The sequence below is a fragment of the Contarinia nasturtii genome, unplaced genomic scaffold, assembly GCF_009176525.2.
Source record: "Contarinia nasturtii isolate CC-2019 unplaced genomic scaffold, AAFC_CNas_1.1 Cnas_scaffold_493, whole genome shotgun sequence".
Classification (NCBI taxonomy): domain Eukaryota; kingdom Metazoa; phylum Arthropoda; class Insecta; order Diptera; family Cecidomyiidae; genus Contarinia; species Contarinia nasturtii.
The window spans coordinates 1499778-1526013 of record NW_022197846.1 but is presented as its reverse complement, the minus strand read 5'-3'; the positions used below and the strand labels follow the sequence as shown (position 1 = coordinate 1526013).

General features: G+C 31.8%; 4 protein-coding genes across 16 annotated transcripts; 2 read left to right on the top strand and 2 right to left on the bottom strand.

The window, feature by feature from the left end:
• Positions 1 to 640: 640 nt before the first annotated feature.
• On the bottom strand, positions 641 to 1804 carry LOC116339208 (mediator of RNA polymerase II transcription subunit 9). 4 transcript variants are annotated; one of them, XM_031764947.1, is made up of 5 exons: positions 1754 to 1804; positions 1213 to 1358; positions 1086 to 1149; positions 963 to 1020; positions 641 to 869 (listed from the first exon to the last, which is right to left on the bottom strand). In XM_031764947.1, the coding sequence occupies exons 1-5, from the start codon at positions 1787 to 1789 to the stop codon at positions 763 to 765; spliced, it is 411 nt and encodes a 136-aa protein (XP_031620807.1). In that variant the 5' UTR covers positions 1790 to 1804; the 3' UTR covers positions 641 to 762. The 4 variants fall into 4 exon arrangements, with proteins under 4 accessions (XP_031620807.1, XP_031620808.1, XP_031620809.1 ...); XM_031764948.1 differs by lacking the exon at positions 1754 to 1804 and adding an exon at positions 1519 to 1539; XM_031764949.1 differs by lacking the exon at positions 1754 to 1804 and adding an exon at positions 1515 to 1535.
• Positions 1728 to 3737, top strand: LOC116339204 (zinc finger protein ubi-d4 B). The gene is made up of 4 exons (XM_031764934.1): positions 1728 to 2533; positions 2669 to 2819; positions 2882 to 3199; positions 3380 to 3737. Exons 1-4 carry the CDS (start codon positions 1894 to 1896, stop codon positions 3474 to 3476), a joined length of 1206 nt encoding a protein of 401 aa, XP_031620794.1. The 5' UTR covers positions 1728 to 1893; the 3' UTR covers positions 3477 to 3737.
• Positions 3738 to 3806: 69 nt separating this feature from the next.
• On the bottom strand, positions 3807 to 17050 carry LOC116339206 (cAMP-dependent protein kinase catalytic subunit 3). 2 transcript variants are annotated; one of them, XM_031764936.1, is made up of 10 exons: positions 17033 to 17050; positions 12771 to 13432; positions 10589 to 10757; positions 8320 to 8429; positions 6205 to 6281; positions 6011 to 6122; positions 5836 to 5937; positions 5634 to 5759; positions 4148 to 4236; positions 3807 to 4073 (listed from the first exon to the last, which is right to left on the bottom strand). In XM_031764936.1, the coding sequence occupies exons 2-10, from the start codon at positions 13033 to 13035 to the stop codon at positions 3951 to 3953; spliced, it is 1173 nt and encodes a 390-aa protein (XP_031620796.1). In that variant the 5' UTR covers positions 13036 to 13432; positions 17033 to 17050; the 3' UTR covers positions 3807 to 3950. The 2 variants fall into 2 exon arrangements, with proteins under 2 accessions (XP_031620796.1, XP_031620795.1); XM_031764935.1 differs by lacking the exon at positions 17033 to 17050 and adding an exon at positions 14022 to 14165.
• On the top strand, positions 16079 to 26036 carry LOC116339207 (cytochrome b reductase 1). Of its 9 annotated transcripts, none has more exons than XM_031764937.1 (6): positions 16079 to 16202; positions 19909 to 20046; positions 24965 to 25009; positions 25090 to 25268; positions 25351 to 25579; positions 25654 to 26036. In XM_031764937.1, the coding sequence occupies exons 2-6, from the start codon at positions 19964 to 19966 to the stop codon at positions 25949 to 25951; spliced, it is 834 nt and encodes a 277-aa protein (XP_031620797.1). In that variant the 5' UTR covers positions 16079 to 16202; positions 19909 to 19963; the 3' UTR covers positions 25952 to 26036. The 9 variants fall into 9 exon arrangements, with proteins under 9 accessions (XP_031620797.1, XP_031620799.1, XP_031620806.1 ...); XM_031764939.1 differs by having other exon boundaries at positions 16090 to 16202; positions 19934 to 20046; XM_031764946.1 differs by lacking the exons at positions 16079 to 16202; positions 19909 to 20046 and adding exons at positions 23199 to 23361; positions 23621 to 23729 and having other exon boundaries at positions 24968 to 25009.
• Positions 26037 to 26236: the final 200 nt, after the last annotated feature.

Sequence of the window (26236 nt, the reverse complement as noted above, 5' to 3'; positions counted from 1 at the left end):
AGAGATAGGCGTGAAATGTCTTACCAAATTTTGAGATTACATCTTAATTTCAACACTTGGACGTTTTACAACTTTCTCTTAAAACGGGTCTTTTTTTTCCACATAAATATGAAAAACTTAATATTAAAAACCGAGATTGAAGATTAGAAAATTTTAATAAAATTCGGTAATGCTAATAAGCACATATCGTTCAGAATTATTAGCCAAACGTAAACTGGATACTAAGACAATGTAGTAGTTTCAATAGAACAATGAATTCGAACGAATTAAAAAAAAATCCAAAAACTAAAAAAATGACAACATTATATAAAATAAATTTGTAAATAATACGAATAGTATATAAAAAAATAAAAAAAGTTGGAAATAAACAAAAAAAACAAAGCTTTCTCCAGTATTCTGGCAATCTTATTTAAAAACAGCGATTCGGTTTTGTAATTGATTTTATTTCATTTTCATTAATTTTTTATGCATGAAAAACTAGTGACATTTTTTCTTTACTTTTTTGTTTTTTTCTGTGCATCTTCGATTTCTTTTTTGAGATGATTTTTGAATGATTTTAGAAATATTTGAATTTTTCCTGGTTGGAAAATGTTACGAACATTTTTATCGTCTGAAATACGATAAAATGCAGATACAGTCATTTGTGCAGCCCTTTTTATTACATATGTTTGTGCCAAATATTCTACAATCTTTTCGCTTGTCAATCTTTTAAGAAGATGTCGTAACATACTATGATGTGAATACTAGATGTCGTAAATATGCTTAAAATTGAATATTCTTGTATTTCTTAATCAAGTGTTGTTTTTGTTTGAGTTGATTGCGTAGTAAATCTAAGCGATGTAATTGTTCGTCTTTATTGTAGTTAATACCTTAAATGACCAGAAAAATGTAATTATGTAAGAATTTCGAATTAATTAATAGGAAATTTTCATATAAATATTGTACTACAAAACATTACATACCAGAAAGTCGGTTTACTTGTGCTCGAGCGCTATCCAAACGACGTTGCAATTCAATAACCTAAAGTTAAATAAAACAAGTTTTTAATTGAAACAATAAATGAAAATATTTCATTTTACACATACTTTTTGACTGCAGTCTTGTGATTCTCTTTGCTTGGCAGCGTTATCCGTAGGATCTTTCTCAAAACTAAAAATAAATCAAAGAGAAGGTAAATAAAAAAAATTGAACTAAATAAAAAATAATATTTACCATCGAATAATTTCGTAGATTATTGGCAAAATTTCAATATCTAGTTGATCTACTGTCAGTGTTTGATTAGAGGTTATGTTTTTATTATTATGTGATGAGGAGGACCCAAATGGTTTTTTATTATCCATCGAATTCGATTTGTTTAACTATTTGAATTGGAAATAAAAACTAAATTCTCAGAAAATTGTAATTATAAATTTTTTAACAGTTCATAAACTTTTACTAATAACATTCAAACAAATATTTCTCAATTGATTGATTTTACTTGTCAAATAAATAATGTATTTTAGATTCAGATTCACTTGCATTCATTCTTGTGTTTCTTTTTTTGTATGTTGGTACCACTGCGTGTCTATCGATAGAACGTCGTAAAAAAACGTGTCTATCGATAGAATTGAAACTTATTTGATTTATTACAATTTTAATATTATTGAAACGAGAATGTTTGATTCTCTTTTAAATATTAAAACATCAATCAATATCCTGTGAATTGTATAAATTCTATTTAAAAATGTAAACACGCAGGCAAAAACTCACGCACGCACGTACGATGCGTCACAGTAAAAAGCTCAAACATAACGCGCTGTCAAAAAGAGAAACACAAGAAAAAAAAACAATCATCGATCCAGGTTCAGTGCACGAAAAACAAGCAAAGCAAGTCCAAAACCCATCCAATGCATTATGGCGGCAATGGCGTCTGCAGATATACAAATTGTAAATATACCGAATTTAGCAAAAATTGAATCATTTTTAAATGATACGGCTTATCGGGAATTGTTGGAAAACAGTGAAAATTATAATACGCGTTTGTGTATTGAGCGTAGGCTTCGGATGCCGTTCTTAGATCAACAAACTGGTGTCGCTCAAACTAATTGTGCATTGTTTATGAAACGACGACATCGCATGCCAGGTATTCGTGAGGGACAAATATATACTTATCCAGCAGCTAAATGGCGTAAATCGAAAAGACAGTACTTACTCCACCATCGTCCATTTCGCCATATGGGGCGAGAGCCAGACGCAGATTCAATCCCTGGATTGGATCGATCATCATTCACAGGCGATTCAGAAAGCAAGGATAGTCACTCTGAACCGAAAGAGTGGTTTTATGACGATGATGTTATGCACGATGTTGTTGATCCATTCGAAGATCGTGGAGACTCAGATTTCGATTACGATGACAGTCACTATAAAAAAAAGCGACGTTCCAGAAAAACACCAGGCGATTTGGTGAATAGACGCGGAAGAGGTCGTGGCAGGGGACGTCGTAACAACAAAGGCGGCGATTGTGACACACCGCGTTCAACAAATAAAAGGCATTGTAAGTTTCGAATAATAAAAATTGATAGCAACTAGAAAATTTGGTAAAAGAAATGATGATGTTTTGCTTAAGTGTCCAGTGCAACATTATAATATTAATTCATATTATTAATATTAAGCTTATTGTTTTTAACAGCTGAAAATAAGAAAATCTTTCTATCACCATTGAATACAAACGAAGATAGTCAAACTCAATTATTACTACCATCTGATCAGCTTTCACCACAAATTCATCATGATTTTACACTTCCTGAAAAAAATCCCATTGCAGCCCCTATCGAAAAAAGGTAATATCAAGCTATTATTTGTTGTATATTGCACATTCAATATTGTTTCACACTTTTTGCAGCAATCACGCTGAAGAAGAGGAACGCTTACGTATTATTCGTAAACCAAATGATACAAGGAGTAAAGCACCTCCATCACCTTATTGTGATTTTTGTTTGGGCGATGAACGCGAAAATAAAAAAACCAAGGTTCCTGAAGATTTGGTATCTTGCTCAGACTGTGGACGCTCCGGTCACCCATCATGCCTTCAATTTACGCCAAACATGATCATTAGCGTCAAGCGCTATCGGTGGCAATGTATTGAATGTAAATACTGTTCTATTTGCGGTACATCTGATAATGATGATCAATTGCTCTTTTGTGATGATTGCGATCGAGGGTAATTTCTAATAAATTGTGTTTAACTATATTGACCAACAGAAGTGCCGGTATATATAATTGTATATTGAAGGGACATAGCCAAAATTCTATTGATCATTACAGTTAATCATTTTAAATATATCATTTTCATTTGACGAAGATAAAAAAATGTAAAAACAATATTTTTTTTTACGAGCAGATATCACATGTATTGTTTATCACCACCATTGACATCTCCACCTGAAGGATTATGGAGCTGTAATATATGCAACAAGGAATTTCACAGTGGCAAGTGAAATATTAAATAGAGATTGTAAAAGCATTGCAAAATTCCATTTACCAACTGTGTAGTTAACTTCCCACATTATTAATATAACATAACGAATTCAAGTTGAATAAGATGATGAAATCGTTTACTTAATTAGTACTGAAGAAATCATAGCGAAGTCAACTAAAAAAAACTCACTAAATTTAATGATCAACATAGTATTATTTATCTTGATAATAAAACTTTGAAAAAAAAACCGAGAAAAAGAAATATTTAAAGATATATTTTATGTATTTGAAGCTGCATTTGTTTTTTCATACATTATTTAAGTAAAAATTATAAAAAAATAAATAAATTTTCCAACATATATTTTTTAAATATAAATAAGTTTTGCGCCAACATATTGCTTAAATTTCTAAGGCTATAAACTAAACTAATTCTGTCTGACGCGATGTGAAATAAATAAAATTCATTCTTAATTTCATGATAAAATACTAAATTGCTAAAAGTCATCAAACAAAATCAAATCCTTTTTAGGTATCGCTCGGGCAACCACTTGATCATCGGGATAATCATCGAAATTACTTGTATCTCCTTCCGTAGTTATTTTGGGTTTAATTGGTGGCTATTTTTAATAAACGTATTTGAGCTCAAGTATAATATTTAATAATGTTATATTAATAATCATCATATTAATACCGTGATTCTTTGGTTGTATACATCATCCCAATTCAAATTTTTAAACCATCGATGCCTTCTAATGTCTTCAGAACCGTTTTTCATATTACCTTCGGGAGAATCAGAAATATAATTATGGAACTGGATTTACTTTGTATCATTCTCAAATCATTGTACAATATGGCGCAAATATTTTTCTTCTCGAAGGGAAAAAATGCGCTTTCGTAAACAGATTAAATAAAATTTTGATTTTGTATTTGTATCTTGAATGGAAAAGTTACATAATTAATAGCAAATTGAATGTATTTGTTCCGTAAGCATTGTGAGTCACAATTTGTGACCTCTCTATCAAAACCTACATCTAATCACATTACAACGTTTTTAAGACGATTCCGATTCTGTTCGCTTTTCCAATTTCTCTTTTATAACCTGCTGCAAGTTGCCTGCAATTAATATCTTTAATTCACTCTACCTATTTGATGAGAACAACACTTTGCTTTTGCTTGCAATTTGGGACTCTTTTGGTTTAGGGGCTAATCACGCTTTCAAAAACTTTTCATGAATATAGCACGAGTGAATTTGAGTACAGCGCCAGAACAATAATTCAAAAAACCATTAATATTATACCGCTCTAAAAATAGTAAAAAAATATATTCATTTATTTTTCAAATAACATTTTTAATTTCTTTTTGAATTTTGTGCATAAAATTGCAAAAAAAAACATAATTTTTATTTAAAGAATAAATGAATATTTATTTATTTTTTCACTTTTTTCAGTACTTCAAGAGCGGTATAATATTGTTTCAATATTGAATATCTACAAACTATCTATATACAGATGTATACAATTTGTATATCATTAGAAAGGTATTGAAGAGTACTATAATAATAACCCAAAAAATATTACCATATGTATGGGAGCTATGCCCTCCTAGAATTTTTTATCCTCCTACCGACCCAAATTTTTTGGGTACTGAGGGGGTTCCGAAAAAAATTTATCATAGATACACAACATACTCGACTCGAGGTACATCATAAATAAGAAATAAATCGATTTTGGAAACAGTCACTAAGGTGTGCCCGCGTAAAAAACGATTTTTAGCGATTTCAAAACTTCATGGGGTGATTGCAATACTTTACTGCACACAGTGGGTGTGCGGAAAAGTATAATTAAAAATATTTTTTCACACGAACGAATACGAATATGAATGTGCGTAGTCAACTCTGATGTACAGACACATTAAATGAGATATATTTTGGTGGTGTGCGAATTTCGGGCAAATATTGTCGGTATTTTGATGTTATAAAAAAGTATATAGTAAAATAAAAATAGTACAACAAACGATTTTTTGAAATTTGACATTGACCGGACATTTGACTACCCATCAGACTTCAGTTCATTTGCAAATTGTTCTGTTTGCAATTGGTTTTTTATTTATGTGTGCATGATTTGATAATAAGATGCTTGTAAAAGCTGGAAAATAATGTTGCATTTTTTTCATATTACCTAATCGCCTAGTACGATCTGGGACGAGCAATTTCTTTACTAAATCCTTTGCGATGGGATCAACAAGACATGGCCATTCATATTTGCCGTTGAGAATCTTTTCATAAATACCGAACGGATTATCAGCTGATAATGAAGGAAAATGGGATATTAATTCGGGTTTTTTCCAATAACTTATTACTGTAAAATGTTAATTACCAACCATAAAACGGGGGAAAACCACATAACATCTCGTATATTAAAATTCCGAGTGCCCAAAAGTCAACAGCTTTATTATGACCTTTCGATTGAATTATTTCTGGTGCTTTTGTATTGAAAATAATCCACTATTATTAAAATTTGTTCATTTAACTTATTACAATTTGAAATTAAATTACCAAGGTATTCTGGTGTGCCGCACAGAGTCCACGTCCGATCTTTCAATTTTTTGGCAAAACCGAAGTCAGTGATTTTCAAGTGGCCTTCCCGATCTAGCAGCAAATTTTCAGGCTTTAAGGAATGTTAGCGTTAATTGTTGTTCAATTCAAAATTAAGACGTTTTGTAAAATGAACAATAAAAAAACACGATTACCTTTAAATCCCGATACACAATTGAATTTTCGTGTAAATATTCTAGCGCAAGAATAATTTGACTAGCATAAAAATTCGCTGTAATTATAAAAAAAATCAGTGAAAATATATTGGTTGTATGCATTAAAAACCGGCATTTTTTCATGTTTGAATATTTATTTAAAGAAATGGTACAATGTATTTCATTCAAAGTACTATCCATCGCTAGCCACTACTTTTCCCTATTTATCAGGTACAACAATTTTTAATAATTTTGCAAAAGTAGAAAAATTCACATTTTTGGAAAATAAGATATTTGGTGGTTCAATAAGTCTTTGGCCTGACAACCAGATGGCGTCATAAATAAAAAATCTCTTTATTTTTGACAAGTACCACCTGTCTTCACAATACTGTCAAATTTTAGGCCCAATCCGTGCATTTGTTCACAAGTTACAGGCATAAGTATCAAGCAACTTTTGAGATTTTTCAAATAATGGAAAAAAGTGAATTTCGAGTCTTGATTAAGCACTGCTTTTTAATGGGAATGAATACCGTCGAAGCAAAGGAATGGCTAGATAAGTGCTACGGCATCTGTTCACCACCCAGTTCAACCATCAAATACTGGTTTGCTGAATTTCGTCGCGGGCGTACATCCACCGCTGATGCTGAACGATCAGGTCGCCCAAAAGAGACAATTATCCCAGAAATCATTCAACAAGTCCGCCGCATGTTATTGAATGATCGAAAAGTGAAAGTGCGTGAGATAGCTGAGTCCATAGGCATATCAACAGGGTCAGTGGTTACAATTATGCATCAACATTTGCACATGAAAAAGCTGCTTGCTATGTGGGTGCCGCATTTTCTCAACATCGACCAAAAAGAACAACCAAGGGAATTTTTGCGTCGATACATCACGATGGATGAGACTTGGGTCCATCACTACGTACCACAAGACAAACGTCAGTCTGCGGAGTGGGTAGGACCAGATGAAAGACCTCCTAAGCGTGTGAAGCAAGATCGATGGGCTGGCAAGGTATTCGCCAGTGTTTTTTGGGATGCGCATGGGGTAATATTCATCGATTATCTCGAAAAGGGTAGAACGGTCAACAAAGAGTATTATATAGCCTTGCTTGACCGTTTGAATGATGAAATAAAGAAAAATCGTCCGCATTTGGCAAAGAAAAAAATTCTTTTTCATCAAGACAACGCAAGACCACACAAAGCCCAATTGACGATGGAAAAATTTGATGAATTAGGATGGGAATTGCTTCCTCATCCACCGTATTCTCCAGATCTAGCCCCCAGCGACTATTATCTGTTTTCAAACTTGAAAAGGTGACTTGCAGGACAGAAGTTTTACTCAAATGAAGAGGTTGGATGGCAAACTGATGCCTATTTTTGGGGACTCGACAAAACCCATTATTCGAAAGGCATTGAAATGTTACCCGAGCGCTGGGCCAAGTGTGTTCAACTCGACGGGGATTATATTGAATAATAAAAATGATTTTTGATCAAAAATATGTATTTTTCATTTTTAGGCCAAAGACTTATTGAACCACCAAATAATTGGATTTTTCTACAAGTTTTTCGCCACTTTCGGGAAATGTAAATATTTAATAACAATTTCATTGTTCATATTTGGTCAATATACAACGGTTCAATGCATTTAACAAAGAATTTTTTGCAAAAAAGTATGAAATAATTCAACTTGAATTTTTTGGTGAATTTGAAGTTATACACCAAATCCACCACTCATTATTCACCAAACTCAACTACTTAGGTGGAAATCAAAAGATCTTGTTAACCTCAATCTACCCGAAGCCAATTTAATTTTTTGAGTCTGTTCAAAGTTTGAGCTTCAAACAGATAAATAGACGAACATCAACTGGTTAAACGGCTACAGTTAACAAAACTTAGTTGATTTCAGCTAGCACTCATTCAGTAACTTCTTTTGCACACGGGTTTTTTGTTTAATAAATTTAAATTATATATTGTTGGTACAGACTCATGATATAATGAACATAAGTTATACATTTTAGAAGTGTGAACCATTTTTGGAAATTCAACATCGAACGGAATTTGACATAACACATTTTTAAGGTGTATTTTATTATTAATTATGTAGTAACTAACTTACCTGTTGAATTGTTAAATTTACCAGCATTCCGTAAATACGTAAATAATTCACCGCCAATGATATACTCAAACAACATATATAAACACAAGTCATCTTTCGTGTGCCATATTCTACGATAAAAATAATATACGAATCAAATTTCATCCATTTTTTTTTTTTAAGTTACAGTATCCACAGTGATAAAAAAGTTAAATATTTACTAATTACGTTAAATTATATAAGCAATAATATTATGATGATTTTCAGTAGTAAATAAAGTAAATTGATTTTCACCACACGTTTTAAAAGTCAAATCGCCTCTGATCTCATAGAGAAAGTTCCAGCGTTGAACACAGAAACAAATCTAGAAAAACTAGTAAATCTAGTGCGAAGAATGACGTCACAAACGAAGCCAACTTCACACCAAAGGCCATATAATTTATATGAAAAACTATTGAGAGACAACTTCACGCACTAGAATTTTCTAGTTTTCTAGTAAAATTTTATCAAAATCTAGATGCACTAGAATTTCGTGATTGACCCCATGATATAGATAATATAGATTTGCGTTTTTGTGCCGTAGTCCTATGCATTTCCGGAAAGTACGCTATCTAGGCCGATGCACTCCTGAATGTATGCTATCAAGCCTGATGCATTATTGGAGTTACGCTATCTGATAACACCTTGACACAAACCTTATTGCATGGTGCTGTCATTCGATTGCTTGGATTATTCCTCCAATGCAATTGTCATGACAGTCACAATTCTACCGATGCATACATATGGCGTTGAGCTCTTTTTTCAAATGGGGGAATGCGAATACCACTGATTTATCGGTATATTCACCAGCAGTTCGGCACTACCTTTTTGCGGTTGATGTATTGGATATTGATATATCTAACATGTAATGGTAAGACATCAACCTAACGCGAAGTCACTACATGTTTACGTGTGTCTGTGCTGAACCCATATCTCTGTTGTGCATACACACGGGACCGACGGCTTTAAGTGCGCTCCGAAGCACTCCACAAATCCGAGACACGGCATTAACCTCTCCTCCTTAAACCACAGACAATTCCTGAGCGAATCACGGTGGAAAAGTACCGGACGAAATTTGACCGAGAATCGAACTCGTGTCCTCACGCTGACAAACCTCGCACGCTAACCACTAGTCTATGGCTGAGTTTTTACCATACTTGTCCATTATAATGTACATGTAACAGAAGAAACACAGTCCATGTCCTTAAACGATTTAATGAGCAAAAAGTATTTTGTTTCAGATGTTTGAGTTCGAGAGATTTTTGGTTTTTTCTTATTTTGTATGTATTTCTTTTGCAATTCTGTCGTCCAAACAAAAAAAAACACCAACCAAACAAAAATATACCCACAAAATATATAGAGAAAGCGGGGGCGATTTCAGCACCGTCGATCACATAGTCATCTATTCGGTATATGAATGGATATGAATGATTTGAAGAACCAATACTTGCAACCGTCAATGTGAACTAGATCGAATTTGCAAACATACAATGAAAATTAATTATTGTTGCAAAATACTATCACTAATGTCGACACCATTCTGACTCAACATTTTGACATTAAAAATACGTGTTGTTGTTGTTGTCGTTTCATTACTGTGGAAACCCCCAAATTCGGATTCTTCATCCAAAAATACCATAAAATTGATATTTTTCTCATCCACTATTGAGTCAAGTTCTAGTACCGTTCCGGAATTTTGCACAACTATAGCTAATTTCATGAGCACATTTTATTTTTGCCATTCAACATCCCCTCCCATACAAAAATTACAAACATTTCAAAAAATACCCCCAAAATAGTGATAGGGGGGATTTAGAGAGAGTACAGTGCTTGACGGCTAAATGTAATTTTTCACAAATATGTAATTAGTTTTGGGTTTGGCTCGTATTTTGGGCAATGACATGATGTGAAGACTTCAAGTCTCATTGAGCCGACGGTGGCGCCACCAATTTCAAAGGGGACGTCAATGTAATTTAACAACTCAAATCGAAACTAAACAGCGCGCTTATTTTAAAATTTGCTGTCATTTCGTCCCATTGATTTTGGGGGTATTTTTGAATATGATAAAACCCACTTGGAATGTTGTAAATTAATTACTATTTTGGGCCACTTCAAAGCATTTCGAAAGCATTATTTCTGTTATTACCACATTTATTTTGAACTAAACAGATATTTATTTTATAATCAATAAAATTCAAAGAACATAGAACAAATAGCTTTTATAAAAAGAAAATGGTTCATTATTACTTACAAATTCACGATAAATGGATGTTTAATTTCTGCCAAAATATTTTTTTCATTTTTAACATGTTCCACCTGTTTTTGTCGAATAACATCTGACATCGCCAATATTTTCATTGCACAATATCTATTCGTCTTTTGGTCTAAACACAAACAGACACGACCAAATGTCCCGGTGCCTATTAATTGAGTTTAATAACAGAATATTAGAATATTTCAAAAGAAACAAAGTTCATTAAAACTATATCTCTTGCTAATACTAATTTGAACTTTTTTTCTCACATATTTAAAGAATCAAGTAATTAGTGGAAACCCAATGTAGCCAACTCATGTTTAATTCAGGCCGAAAAGTCTTTTTTGTATTATTAAATGATGAATTATTGTCAACACCTTATTTTATGAAAGTGAAATATACATGTTGTACGCGAGACTAGTGCAAACGGTATTGTTCGTAGTATTTGCTTTTTGACGCGCGAGTTTGTAATGCTTTTTACTGACGTGAAAAATGATGATTGAGCAATTTCTTTATCGACAGAGCTTCAAAAATTTTACTATTTCATGTTCATCATATAATTTTAAGTAGTTGCGAAACCTCAATGTTTTCAAACAACATATGTGGGTTAAAATAAATAATAAGTGCAGAATACATTCTGAATGTGAGGCACATAGTTATCTTTATATGCCTAGTCAGGATTTCTGTTTTGAATTAAGTTAACACAGTCACAGTTTGAAGCGTGTGCTGTAAATACATTTGCTGCGGTTTGAATATTCTATTTTTAATGGATTAGACTCATTCAAAGAATTCCAATGGGACTTACATTGGATCGAATATCGGGCAATAAATGTTTATCAATTTTATTGGTCTATGTTTTTGATGAAATACATTTATTAAATAACATTTTTTCGAAACAATTTCCTTTTCAGTTGAGATTACTTTTAAATTGGGATGTTTTATGTTTAATGCAAATATTTATTAAATATGCGATAGTTGGTATTATTATTAGGAATAAAACATCACCGTTTCTTCTGATATTCGACTAACGATTGATAATTTATATTAATAGTTATAAATATGATATATTAATTATTATTCTAAATTTCTCCAATGCTATACTGTTAATATCTTTGTATATTTAGGATTACTTGAAATTTCTTAGAAAAGTATTGCTTGAACAGTTTTTTCATATCTTTAGATAACAGTCCTTTTTGATAAATACAAAGCTTTTTTGAATGAACAAAGAACGCAAAAACTAGCGAGAAATATGAGAGAATGACGTTTTCAAAGTCAACGTTGTTTTTTTTTTTATTCAGTTACAGGAGCTGTTGTTTATAGAATGTTTGCCAATTATTGATGAAAGAACATCATTGGATATAAACTATTCATCAACAGTTTTATTTCGCCTAATTTAATTTCATTAATTTATTATTTGATGATTTAATTTTGATATTTATAACAAAATGTAAACAATCACAAAAATGTATTCAAGGGTTACATTAAAATGTACTTTGAAAATACTTGGAAATCTCCATGATTCTATTTTTTTTAATAATAAATTAATGGAGGATTACGAAATAAATTGATTATTAAAAATAAAAAACTCAGTAATTTGGTGATCTCTCATTTCCATTATATTAATAACTGCTGTTAAATTTTCATTATTTAAAAAAAGTCCGCCTACGTTTACGTTGATCATCCATTTGTGTTATGGTTTCATTCGTGTATATTTACACATATTTATACGATTATTAATATCTAACACGAAATCAGAAAGTGAAAAAAAATGAAAATTATATTTATTCCAAAAGATGATGAAAATTTCACCGTCTGAACGAGTATCATACAAAAAGAGAGGAAGCATTTTGATTGTTTTTTCAAACTTCTATAATTTTACTGAGTCGTACAGAAAGTCACGCTATATTTAAATAACTGCACGGAAGCAAACCTACTACCACAGAAGCACGTGTATAAAATGAACAAATATAAAATAAACTCAAATAAATTTCAAAACATCATCGAATTTTTTGTATTGAATGATTAAATAAGTAATTCACAAGAAAAAATATACGTTCAAAGTTACGAATATTTGTGTCCAATTCGAAAATGTATATTGAGGATGAGGAATGTTTGAAGAATTATTTTTCTATTGAAATGGAGTGTTTTAATATTTACAAAAAACTATCGCTGTACTTACCAATTGTTTTTAATAGCTGAAAATCCTCTAAAACGTATCGTTTTGTTGACTGTGATTCATTTATATTTTGGCTCGATGTATTTTCATCTGATTCTTCTTCCTCGTATTCTGATTCTTCCTCTGACTCAGTTTCGTCCGAGCTATGTCCGTCTGCTTCTGTTGTTAATTCTGTGACATCGGCAGTAGTCAAATCATCTTTCGATAGTGGTTCTGTATTATCTGTCATTTCTTCTTCAATGTCTTCTTCATCATCAACCTCTTCCATATCTGACTCTCCATCTTCCTCGCTGTAATCAGATTCCAGAACTCCCTGATCAGATGACTCACTATCACGTGGGCCGAGTATAGCAATTGGTGGATTTATCTTAGGTTGTTCTATATTGGCGGAATATTTAATCACAATTCTTTTGGGCACCGTAACATGTGTTATGGTCGCCTTACTAAGGCTTGTGTTTTGTGATGTTACATTAGTTTCGGTTACAGTAGAACATTCGTTAGTGTCATCTGTGCTCGATGCAAAGCTTGCATCGCTCTCGGTGAAGCTCTCTGATCTAGCTCGCAACACTTTGGACGCCAGTTTGACTTTGTTTGTATTATGTTGACCTGATTAGCACAGTATACGATATCTTTCAACTGAACAATTGCTTTCATTTAATTTTCCACTGAAAAAATCACATAATTGATCATAATTAATGATCACTTTCATTTTATATTCATATACATATATACATGCAAATTTAACATTTTTTTTTTTTTAATTTGAAGTGATATTTATAGAATCAGATATTTTATTTGTATATTTTTAAACATCACGTTTAACAAATTGAACTTGATAAAAGTTATACTTCTTGAAAATATTTTATCCTCATTAAAAATCAATACTTTCGTCGTACGCAGTAATTCATATTGGCTGAGCTTTCTAACAACTGGAATTTCATTTGCGTTTATGTAAACTTTCCTATTTAACACTTGATTTTTTTCCTATACATTGCTGTCATAGCTTATCAAGATTTAACTTCGTTTTCTTTGACAATTGCCGTTTTTGTTATTAATATGTAAGTTCAGTATTGCGGTAAAATATGAAAATCAAAGCAAAATGAAATCAAATTGGAGCACAAATAGATTCATACACATTTGATGAATTTATAATTCTTTTTATGATCAACATTTTAAATAACTATAATATTATTATTAACACACAATAGCAATTTATGTAAAGATGATTTAAAGTAAATTAGAGGCAAAATATACCTTAGTTACCGCAAATATAATCGTATTTAGAAAGAAAAATCTGGTAAAACACTGTGATGTGTTCAGAGTGTAAATTACAACTGAATGTGAATATCGAGCCGGTTGCGATCGTAAGTGAGCGCCGAAGATGATCATATACCGTTGTCACAAGTCTGTGCAACACAGAGGAACCAAATTGTGTAACGAATAGAGTAGGATTTCTCTGTTAATAGAAGATTGATGTATGAGAAAAAACGTATTTTTGAAACCCATATATAATAAAAGTGCACACTGTGTAGATATGTTTTATCTATTCGCTCCATTCTTTTGAATACGGCTTAGATCATAGAATAAAATTAGACATTTTACAAGATCTTAAAATCTATGAAAACTGATTTCAAAGATCCGAAATTTCGATTTTAACAATTCAAATTTGGGTCATTTTTATACATCGTATAGTGTAAAAACGCTACCTGTGACCTTAAAATATGGAATTGAGGAAAAGTATTGAGGAAGCAAAAATTTCTTTGGTGTTATAAATTGCATCGAGAAATTTTATATGGAATTTAAACAGGAGGGAATTTTTTTTTCTACATTTGGGCTAACAACATGGCTTCCATACAAAAACTCACCCCCAAGATAATTATCCTGTGAAGTCAGATTTTGAATTACTTTTCTTGGTTGAAAGTTATCGTGTTAACAAATTTTTACGTACAGCGTACAGGGTACGCACATACATTCGAACATCGAAAAAATGGCTGATTCACCCAGTCCCAGAAAATACCCAGAAAACATGTTTTTAGGGGGTCTTATTTTTTCGACCGATTCAAATACTTTTCCTTACATACTAGGTGTGTACTTAAAATAAATTGTTTGAATTCATTTTGTTTGTTGTCATCGATTTCACTGAGCAAAACATATACACAAGTACAGTGCAAACGAGAACTGTCAGTTGTAGCTGAAACAATACATATACACAAGCATCACAACAGAGTAAAATATGCTGATAAAATAGTGAAAACCTCAATACATGTGCGCACTCTGCCGCTTCGTCGCTGTGATGTACACCTTTAGCGTACATGTGATGATTGCGCATGTATTGCTTCTTTCACGCAATCGCTGCTCTGCTTTAAACTGTACCTTTTGCACCGTGAAATCGATGATAATCAATAAATCGAATTCAAACAAATTAATTTTAGTATTGCTTTAACATTCTAATTGGGGATTTTTTTTATATATTCGGGATTAGAATTTAATCCCTTTGGATTTTTATTAAATATCCCCTCAGTTTTACAGTGTGGTATTACAATTAAAATTTAAACTTGCTAGTGTCGCCATCTATTGGAAAAAAAAAACGAATGCTATACTACTTTCGATCATCTTCTTCCTACGAACGAACGAGTGTTCGTAGATATTCGCAGCCAACACTATTTTGGTATATAGATTCGCCAAACCCGAATCTTAATACATTTTGTATCATAATGATATTCTATTAAGATGCTATACGGCACCGTATCGCACGATCGAAGTGAGTGCGGACGGCAAAAATGTTGACGCATAGACACAGTTCTTTCTACTGCCGCACGGCAACTTGTGATTTTTCCCGTCTACACTCACTTCGATCGTGCGATACGGTGCCGTGCGGCAATATCTTCCATATATAGTGGACCGATATAGTATAGATATCGACACTATTTAGTGCTATTTCTATATATTATGGACACACTGTTCACGATGATGGATTGGAAAGGGACCACTACCGGAAAATGACGTCATTTACCACTACTGAAAAAACTTGTATGCACTCAATATAACCAAATATAGCTTTTCAGCGTTAAACAGCACTTGGCGATAAAATGTTTTGCCTTTGTGAGATCATTTTTTTGAAAAGTTTTTCCGGGTCGGATTAAATTAAAAATATTTTAAGGTACCACTGCTAGACCAATTGCCCTACACATACCCAGCTTCCGAGGGTTCCGATAAACAGTTTGAGTGAAATAAAATTTATAATGCTTAACAAATTAACGTAGCACATAGATTGCATTGAAGTAGCAATGTACCCGACTCCACAATACTACAGATTCATTCTGTATATGTCGTTCCAGTTGAAACGTTCTTGTTAAGAGTGTATTTCTACTTTGATTTAGCTATTTTTTGTACAAATACGACACATAATTTCCTTTATACATTTCGAATTAAGAGGTTTGTTTTTTATAATGTGTAATAAATCATTTGATATATTAGGAAACTGTTCCAAAGTTTTTTGGTAATTTATTTTATCATACTGAGCTCAGGCTACTCAAACATGGTTAAGCTTAGGAATATGGGTGAAAAATGAACATTTTTCCATAAACGTTTTTGCTTTAGAAGCAGAGTAAATTAATGACTTTTTTTCCAAAGTGTTAAATTTTCATTTATTTTTGGAATTTTTAAAAGCACTCAGACGTCGTTTGTTTGTCAAATTTTTTAAAGGTCGAGTTTTCTATTTGAAATTGAGTGCATTCAAGTTTTTGTCATGTAGTGAAGAGCGTGCTATTCGTTTTATTATTATATGTTTACAAGCAGCTGTATTCTGGATGTAACTTTGATTTTTGGGTACGATGTGTTGGCATATTGTTTGTTTTTTAACCCAATTCAGTAAAAAATTACTGAAATTTAAAGTTAAAGGCATAAAATAAAAAAGGTTTTTTTCGACTGTAGAAACCAAACATAGTTGAAGGTTTTTCGATTTTTTTTTAAATAAAGCGTTATATTTGTAACTTATGTGTATGTCCTATTTTGATTTTTTCCAAGAATAGAGGCTGTACTGATCCAAATCACAAAATCATATCTCGAATTCATTTTGTTTAAATTACAACAAACATTGATTTTTTGCATTCTATTAACCCGAAATTCATTGGATTTCTTTCCAAAATATGTTTGCAGTGACTTAATCACGAATCTTCTTTTATTAACAAAATAACAAATAACATGTTATCTTTCATGTATTTCACCAAACCACGAAGGGCATCTCGATACAACAATCTTTTTACCTTTTGCGCTAGTGTTACAGCAAAATTAATCATTTTTTATGCTTATAATTGATTAATGATATCTGATGAACGTTCCTTCGCCTGGCTTATTTAAATTTTCATTCTGAAATTGAAAAGTTAAATGAGTGAAATTTAAAAAAATATCAATAATAACCAATGTAATTTCCTAACAATATCTTGAAAATAATCCTTTTAAATAACTCGAATTGAGTGAAATAAAAAATTTGTGAATGATTTTCGAACAATCATTGTTTCAAAAACTCGATTGCGTTTACGAAAAAGACACATACAAAAACATATTTTGAGAATTATTGAATTCAATTCAGTTCCAAAAATGTACTTTCCTCATTATAAGTCATTGAGAATTCAGAGTAACTCTTAAGGAATGTTCATCGGCTAATAAGCTATATACGGTTGAATAGAGGATATTCAGTTTTATCATTTGGCAAAGTTTGATTGCAATCAACGACCGATGCGTAAGCACTTTAAAACGGCTGTAAACCCAATAAACTATATACTATTTGAGAGGTGTGTGCATAGCAGAAACGTTGAACGCTCATAATTTCAAAGCATCGCTATTCACGGTCAGTGAAATTGAATAGTGTGAACTGAATTGAGTTTTGAGTAATTTGACATATAGTGTACTTCGGCAATTTACCCATTGTTTTACGAGTCCTGTGTAAAAAGATTTTTGGGGACGAAAATATAGGAATTCCACCAGTTCATGGTTTTTTGCTGTCTGAATGGCGCTAGATATTCGCAGCGTTTGTACAGCATTGCTGCCCAGATGCTGATTCGATGCGTTCACCGCATACCGCATGCGGAACACACTTTCTTGTACCATACACAGCGGCGTGCGATGAACGCATCGAATGAGCACCTGGGCAGCAATGCTGGACAGATGCTGCGAATATCTAGCGCAATACAGACAGCAAAAAACCATCACTAATAAAAACCGATTTTAAAAGTCTTAGAGCCTGATTTTTTTTATTTTGTGCAAAGTTAATCCATATATTTTCAATTCAATAAAATTATAATAGCGATTTGCGTTATTTATTTGAAACCATTTTTTATAGTTTCCTTATTATATTTGCTATATCTCGGGCTACTTAAATTGTTATTTGTTTGATATATAAATAAAGAATAGAGACTACAACTTTCTGGCGATGTTAAATTTCACAATGTTTTACAATTAGTCTGAATATAAATTTGACTATGACCGATTATAACGTCTCACTTTGTTCGAAACTATCTATATATCGTCAAAACGTCCCAAATTGGCCGATATTTTTACACTATCAAACAAACATCAAGTAGATAGTGTAAAATATCACAGTGACGTCAATCTGAACATACAGTTTAGTGACCAAAATTTATAAATATTTAGCATGTTCTATCATTGTTGTACTTCCTCATACAAATAACTACAATTCATACAAACTAAATAAATAAATCTACTTAAAAACGTCTTGTGTCTACCAGAAATTGATTAATTTTTTGTCATCAAAACGTATGTTTGTTTTATTTCAATTCAAAGTGCTATGGAAATACAGTTGGGCATTTTCGGTATCTCATTATTCATCTTATTATCTTATCATTCTAATAAGATCAAACTATATTATTACTTATTATTTTTTTGCACTAATAAGTATAGTTATTAGAATATTACTAGTCAGAAGACTAATAAGATGCATGTATCTTATTAGTATTAGAAATCGTTCGCCTGATTACTTGAATCACATGTTTGTTCGTAACGGTGAATCGTCGCGTTATCCTGATAACCTTCGTGTAAAATTCAATCCGCGCACCGCATTTGATGATCGCGTATTTGGCTACTCGGCAATAAATTTTTGGAATAGTATACCGGTTGATATCAGAAACTCTATATCTATAGTCTCGTTTAAAAATAGCATAAAGCATCTGTTACGTGTCGCTCAATAATCCTTTTTAATCGTCTTTAATCGTTTTTAACATCATAAATTTACTTCCATCGCGAATTCTCGGATTGATGTCATGAAGTTCCTTACCAATTAGTTTTAAGATAATTTTAGTCTTTCATTTTCATTTCTTTTTATCTAATAATGTTAACGTAATTTAACTTCAAATAATTATTATTGTATTTCCCCTGGCTCTCCAGAGTCAGGCCGGTTTTGCCATGGTTTTCCGGACCCAATTCTGGTATTGAAGCTTCACTTTAATACCATCCCTCCCCTGACTGTATTCTCTTTGCAAAAGACGCACCATGGGCGGAATTTATGCCGTATTGGGTCTCTGACCAGCATGTTCTCAGTTCACTGTTAACACGTATTGGCATAAATGTAGGCTTTGTAATAAATAAATAAATAAATAAATAATAGTATTTCGACTGGTCTTACTAGAATCAAATACTACTGAAACACGAAAAAAAAAATTCAATATTTTTTTTGCGTTATACCCAGTTTCCGAGAGTTTCATATAAACTTGCCATGTAGCGATGAAAGACAGTCGAAATAACAAAAAAAATTTTTTTTAATAATTTTGTGAGTTATACCAAGTCTCCGGGAGTTTCTTTTTCAGCAAAAAGTCGGTAAATTTCCAAAGGAAAATTTGATTCTAGTAACACCAATCGAAATATATTGATGACTAACTATACTAATAACTACATGCATCTTATTAGTAATATTCTAATAACTATACTTATTACTATTAGTGTAATAAGATGACATCTTATTACCAGTTATTAGAAGTGATTAGTACAAAAATAAGTATTAACTATCTTACTAGTCTGATGTTATTAGTCCCAACTGTATATGGAAATACTATTAATTTATTTCTTTATCTTATATTATAAGATTATATTATATTAACTATTAATCTATTTCTTTTTAATTCTAAAGTGGAACGTTTTCTTTAAAAAAAAAGTCTAGATAAGTGGTCTACTATTCGCAAAAAATGAATACTGTCAACCCCTTGTCAGAAGCACCGGTGGAAAGTGAAAAAACATCATCAAGTTGTCAGTCTACACCTCTTGAGAAGTAAGTTGAAAAACGTTTATTTTTATTTTGGTGAATATTTAAAAGACAAATTTTCTGTTACTCTGGTTCATTTATATTGAAAATATTGCTGAAAATATAGTAAATTAATAATACTAACTGTACTTGTGTGTATAATACAATTCTGTAATATAGTTTTTCACTATTGGAACTAGAGCATCAATGATATGATTTTTTTATTTTTTAAATTGATATAAATTGTTGCAGAAGACGGATGTAGCCAATTTTGTTACCACAAACGTTTGAATTAAAGTTGTTGGAAAATAATCTAAATATATTATTAACCGCACGGTTCATTTGCCATTTAAAGTTCATTACCGGATCTTTTCAAGTACTAACTGAAGGCATACGTATATGAAAGAAAACTACGCAATGAACAAGGAAATTCATTTTGATTTTTCAAATTGATTTTTTATGGTGAAAATATATATATGATTAACAACGTATCCCTGGCTGGATTTATCAGTGATGGTTTTTTCCTATCTGAATAGCGCTAGCTATTCGCAGCGCCTGTACAGCATTTCTGCCCAGATGCTGAATCGTAGCGGTTGCCGCACGCGCAACACACTTCGTTTGTACCACACAGAGCATATACGTTCGCGTTCATTCTCTGTTCGACATGCGTTTGTATACTGACTATGGTATTAGTGTATCATACTCTGTGAGCTCACTGGTTACTTAGACTATATGACAATATGTTGTGTGGTACAAAACGCGTGCGGCAACCGCTTCGATTCAGCCAGCATCTGGGCAGCAATGCTGTTCAGACGCTGCGAATAGCTAGCGCTATTCAGATAGGAAAAAACCATCACTGGGATTTATTTGGCCCAGTTATTGATGACTTCAATTATTATTAATGCTACCCCAATATTGAGAGTGTCTATGAGTTAAGAGGCCACGATCTCGTACAACTACGAGTGAAAATCGTTTTTAGTTTTGTTACTTGCATGTTTGTAAATTGGCGCCAATAATCCATAGATAATTACCATAATTTGTCTGTGTCACTAACCATTAACCTGTATATCACTAATACAACAAATCCAGGATTGATTAGAGTGGTTAAAGTTTTATTTTTCGAAAATGTTTAATATATGTTGTAGTTTTTTTCATAATTGTTGTTGTTGTTGTTTTAAAATAAAAAACGAATATTATTGATTATAATTTTTACTATAATGTACCAAATGTAAAAATATTTGAATGACAATGTCAATTGTAAAATTAAATATATCAATATTTTTTGTGAATGATACTTACAACATTAAATCTTAAAACTTATCTATAGACTCTGTTGTACTAAATGTGGAAAGACGACTGTGCAAATAGTTTATTATACTTTTTAATATACTTTCTTCTGCAGTTTTCATGGTGTTTGTCACCATAAAGACATACTTTTATTCTAGATCATTTATTCAATTCAATTGTTTTAAGAAACAATCCAATTTGAAGATTTAAGTGAAAGTAATGTTAGCAAAAATCAAGCATTCGCTAAGATACAATAGTAGTGATCGTTTTCGAGAGAAAACAATTTTGCTCGTGCTTCACACACATAGAAAGTACATTACAAAAATATTTTTCAGCTCAGTCAGTGGCAACATATACATTGAACTCAATTTCAATAAACCTGATATGCGATACTGTATTGATGTTTACAATGGCATTGCAGCACATCACTTTGCAACCACAATAACATATGTCCATAAAGTCTTGACAGTAAATTCAGATGTTCGCCATTTGAACAACAAACATACAATATTAAATTCTTTTTTATTGGTATAAACCTTCATTAATGGGCTACGAATAGCACATTCACCTTACACTGAACGGGCCATTGTCTTCGATTTTCCTCAGTATGCGTCGAACCTTCAAAATCATGCTTTGGCGGACCAATATGTCGATTTCTTTCAACTTTCTCTCGAACCTTCCCGCTAATTGTTGCTTGTTTCAAGTATTTTGGACCTTCGCCTATAACTTACATCCAAAAACAGACGAGAAATAATTAATTTGGTGTCTTTTTGTGAAGTTAAACAGATGGTCCTTTTTTCACGGAAATGTCATATTTTAAGAAGTGAGCCATTATTGTGGTTTTTTCTGCTTGCAAACCAAAATTTTGTGTTAAATCAGATAGTTCTCAATGAATTCTATCGATTTCAACAACAATTGGTTGATAATGGAGCATGTAATGAAGGTTTTACTTACGTTTCAGCACCAAATTCTCGAATATTGGCTCTAAAACACCTTCCAAAGAAGATCCTACCATACAAACACGCCTTTATCAAAGTTCGGTTTGTCGACGTCTCTAGCCTTATATAGTAGTGCCCTAACATAATCAGTGCAAAAGAAACCACTTGCACTTGATTCGTGGTTCGACATAGCGATGAATGTTTCACTGTCCAAAATGATGAATTTTTCAGTGCAAAATGCTATGAGGTGAAGTAAATACCCAATTTTTGACACCATATTGAATTTTTTCATTACTTATTTTGCTGATTCCTAATGACCGGGTCTAAATCTATTGTTTTGGTTCAAATTTTGATGTGCTGTAACCATAAAAATCACCAAAAACGAATTTTTGCTTGACCAACCCGGTTTTCGGTACTTGATGACAATTTTGGAGGGTTGGAGCATTTAAATAGGGAATACGACCGTACTTTTTGCTTTCTCTAGAATCTTTGTCTTCATACTAAGTCCATGAAACACAATATATGGTTCGTAGGCAGATGGGTTCATCTTTAGACACATGCGAAATTTGTTTTGAACTTAGCCGCCACAACCATTTGAGACACTTTTTCGTAAATCCAATTTGTACGTCTCCACGAATTGATGTATTTCATCGAATTGAGTTTGATAGTAGTCCCGAGGTACTGATAAACGTGCCGTGTGCATTGGTTGATATTTTTGATTTTGTTTATGTGGCGCAATAAACGCCTGAATTTACTGCCAAAACTTTATGGACATATGTTATGTAATCATACTGCCATCAAAATTCGTATTTTATTGTTTTGGTTTTCCTTTTATTATTGATGTATGGAGCACAACAAACACATTCAAAACATTGTAACTACATTTAGTCTCGTCGTGTACAAATGCCATCAGAATTTAATAGATGTGTGTATGTACTGAAAAATCGTGAACAATAAAATTTTACATTAACATCCATGCACATGTTTTGAATTTAAGTGAACAGTGTAGGGTCAGTCACATGAGGGATCTCCGGTTATATAGACGAATGTTACATTAATTTATCTGTGTTGCTCCGGTTTAATAAGTCTAGCAGTAAAAGTAATAATTAAATATCCTGTAAATGAAATTTTTCATCAAGTAAATTAATATTAAATGAATTGAAATATTTTATTCCACCTTAATCGTTTTTGCATACATAAACTTGATCTTTTATTTAAAATTATGATCAAATTGAGATAAAAACAACACCCAACTAAAAATATACTTGTGCAAATTATTAACGTTTTGATTTTTGTTAGAGTTTATCTACAATAAGAATAAGCTGAATTTTGAAGGTATTGAAGGAAATTCCTGTCGTATCTTGTATTTTTTTTAGAAAAAAATTACGACTGCAAAAAAGAACAAATCTACGGGGAAAAATATTGCAGTTTTTATTCGTTGGTCAATTCAGAAATGACAAGAGGCGGAAATAGTGCTGGGACATCGTAAGTGAAATCACATTTTAAATGCTTCCAACATTTCTGAGCTTTGTTTAAATTAAAAGTGGCATATTCCATACCATTAGCAAAGATATTTTAGTTAGATTTAATTAATGATGCAACAGTGACAGATTTATGAGCAGTATTGCGCCGTATTTAAGTTATTAATTTAATGTTTTGAAGTGTGTGTTTTCATATATCGTATAAGATAACGGAACAAATGAAATCACAATTTGTCGCTTATCTTCAAGATAACACGTATCATATCTTTTTTGATGAATATTATATGATATAAGATCTTTTTTTGATGCCATAATGAAAGTAAGTATTTTTTTTCTGGTTCCAGATAAAAAGTAAATCACATAACTACACATATTTTAATGCATTGCAAGAGAAATCGATCTTCTATCGTTTTAGGTCTCAAAATGATCAAGTGATCTTCATTATTAACTGCGTGAATAAAATAAATTGGCATATACCCATGGGTTTATGACGATCATCGTGCATGTTCAATGCACTTTGTTTTTGCAATGGCTGCTGTTGGAGAAATTCTTTTAGTACTTTCAAGGGGAATTGGAAATTTCACTTAAGTGAAAACGTAGCACGATAAATCTAAAAGAGAAAAAATCCCAAACACGTATTCCTATCTAACATTTTATATGCTATTGTGAATCTATATTTTTTGCATTTAGAAATGAGAGAGTAGTCCATTTGATGTGTTAAATAAATACCCATTGTATTTATCATATAGGTTTCTTCATAATGTTTTACCTGTTCATACAAAGAATTTTTTTTCCTTTTTGCTTTTAAATGAGCAATATAATAATATAATAAATTCACACTCGTATATAAAAAGCCTTACGTAAAAAATCTCAATAATCAACACAAATGTGATACAAACTGCATTTTTATATTTCGACACGCAACAATTAGAATAATTATTACATTTTTAAATTATTTCTAGTTCTTTTATGTCTTAATTTGTTCAAACAATTGGCCTTTTATTTAAGATAAAAGCACAAAAACTGTTTAAACTGAAGATTATTTCAAAATTAACAATTTAAATATGGCGAAACAATTAATACAGTATACAATAATTTAATTACTAATAATAAATAGCAGTTGCAGATATTAAACCAGATTTATGTTTACTAAGCGAATTCAATCGCCAAATGATAAAATGAATATGAATAAAAAGTAAAAAAGCTATTAAAAACAAACAAACAATTTTTTTATTTCAGAAGGTACGATGATGACCTCGAGAATACATGGGGTTTTTTTTCATGGTGAGAATTGATTTTTTCTTTGTACAAACTTGAAGAATAGCTCTCATTTCACAACACAAATAATTTTATCAAATTCTCAGGTGCGAGTACATATTGACAGTGATCGTTTCTTCTGTGCTTCTTATTGGTGCCTCCGCATTGACACTCTTTTGGGTCATATACTACCGTGATGGATTTGCATGGTCAGAAAACCCGAAAATTCAATTCAATCTTCATCCTGTATTTATGGTCATTGGTTTTATTACTTTATCGGGATTTTGTAAGCATAAAAACGTTATATTTTTAAAATTATTGTTAATTCCATCTTTTTTTTCTTCTCTTTGCTTTAATTTCAAAAATAGCAATTTTACTTTATCGTTTGTGCCGATGCTTGAAACATATTTATGCAAAATTAGCACATTCCCTGTTTCATACGTTATCAATACCCTGTATTGCAATCGGCTTTTTGGCCGTGTACGACTCCCACAATTTGGATAGCCCACCGAAACCAAATTTTTATTCCTTACATTCATGGCTCGGTATGGTCACAATGGGGTTGTTTGGGTTACAGTTTGTGATTGGTTTCTTCACGTAAGTGAATAGTACATGTATATGTAAATACAATTTTTCAGATATTAAAAAAATTGTCATATAATTTTTAATAGATTCCTGGTGTGTTTATGTTGCAATAAAATGACTTATGGTTGCCGCGGTGCCTTAATTCCAGTCCACGCCAGTTTGGGTTTAGCAACGTTTTTGTTGGCTATTGCCAGCTGTTTAAGTGGATTAACTCAAAAAGCAATTTGGACGTTAGGTGAAAATTATTCGAAGTTTACAGAGGAGGGCGTTGTCATCAATTCTCTCGGATGCGTGCTTATTGCATTGGCTATACTTGTATCTTTCGCAATACGTCGTTCTTTTGCTCCAGCCACAGCAAAAGTTTATGTCACAGAACGTATCTAAATTAATTAAATATTCCCTTCAAATTAATCAGTTCATAATTCTATAACTTCATGTTATTGTAATAAAGTTTCTTCAAAAAAATTGAGTCTTGCATTTCATCGCATGTAACATCGTTCAAAGGAAAAGTAGTAAAGTTTTATGTACTTTGATATACCAAGTGCAATCTGCTGTTGCAAATGATCAAGGACGTATACGTAAATATATGTGTTTATGCACATATGTATAAGATCAAGAACGTAAAAATTCATTTTCTACGAACGAACGAACGAACAAAATATACATTGA

Bases quoted from the DNA above. Each gene is read 5' to 3' on its own strand.
- LOC116339207 (XM_031764937.1), top strand. From the start codon at position 19,964: ATGAATACTGTCAACCCCTTGTCAGAAGCACCGGTGGAAAGTGAAAAA. The intron at 25,010-25,089 runs GTGAGAATTGAT...TCAAATTCTCAG, and splicing joins ACATGGGGTTTTTTTTCATG to GTGCGAGTACATATTGACAG. The intron at 25,580-25,653 runs GTAAGTGAATAG...AATTTTTAATAG, and splicing joins TTTGTGATTGGTTTCTTCAC to ATTCCTGGTGTGTTTATGTT.
- LOC116339206 (XM_031764936.1), bottom strand. From the start codon at position 13,035: ATGGAAGAGGTTGATGATGAAGAAGACATTGAAGAAGAAATGACAGAT. The intron at 8,430-10,588 runs GTAAGTAATAAT...TTTTTATCGTAG, and splicing joins CATCCATTTATCGTGAATTT to AATATGGCACACGAAAGATG. The intron at 6,282-8,319 runs GTAAGTTAGTTA...TTATAATTACAG, and splicing joins TAAATTTAACAATTCAACAG to CGAATTTTTATGCTAGTCAA.
- LOC116339204 (XM_031764934.1), top strand. From the start codon at position 1,894: ATGGCGGCAATGGCGTCTGCAGATATACAAATTGTAAATATACCGAAT. The intron at 2,820-2,881 runs GTAATATCAAGC...CACTTTTTGCAG, and splicing joins GCAGCCCCTATCGAAAAAAG to CAATCACGCTGAAGAAGAGG. The intron at 3,200-3,379 runs GTAATTTCTAAT...TTTTACGAGCAG, and splicing joins TGTGATGATTGCGATCGAGG to ATATCACATGTATTGTTTAT.
- LOC116339208 (XM_031764947.1), bottom strand. From the start codon at position 1,789: ATGTTTGAGCTTTTTACTGTGACGCATCGTACGTGC. The intron at 1,021-1,085 runs GTATGTGTAAAA...ATTTAACTTTAG, and splicing joins CACAAGACTGCAGTCAAAAA to GTTATTGAATTGCAACGTCG. The intron at 870-962 runs GTATGTAATGTT...TGGTCATTTAAG, and splicing joins ACAAGTAAACCGACTTTCTG to GTATTAACTACAATAAAGAC.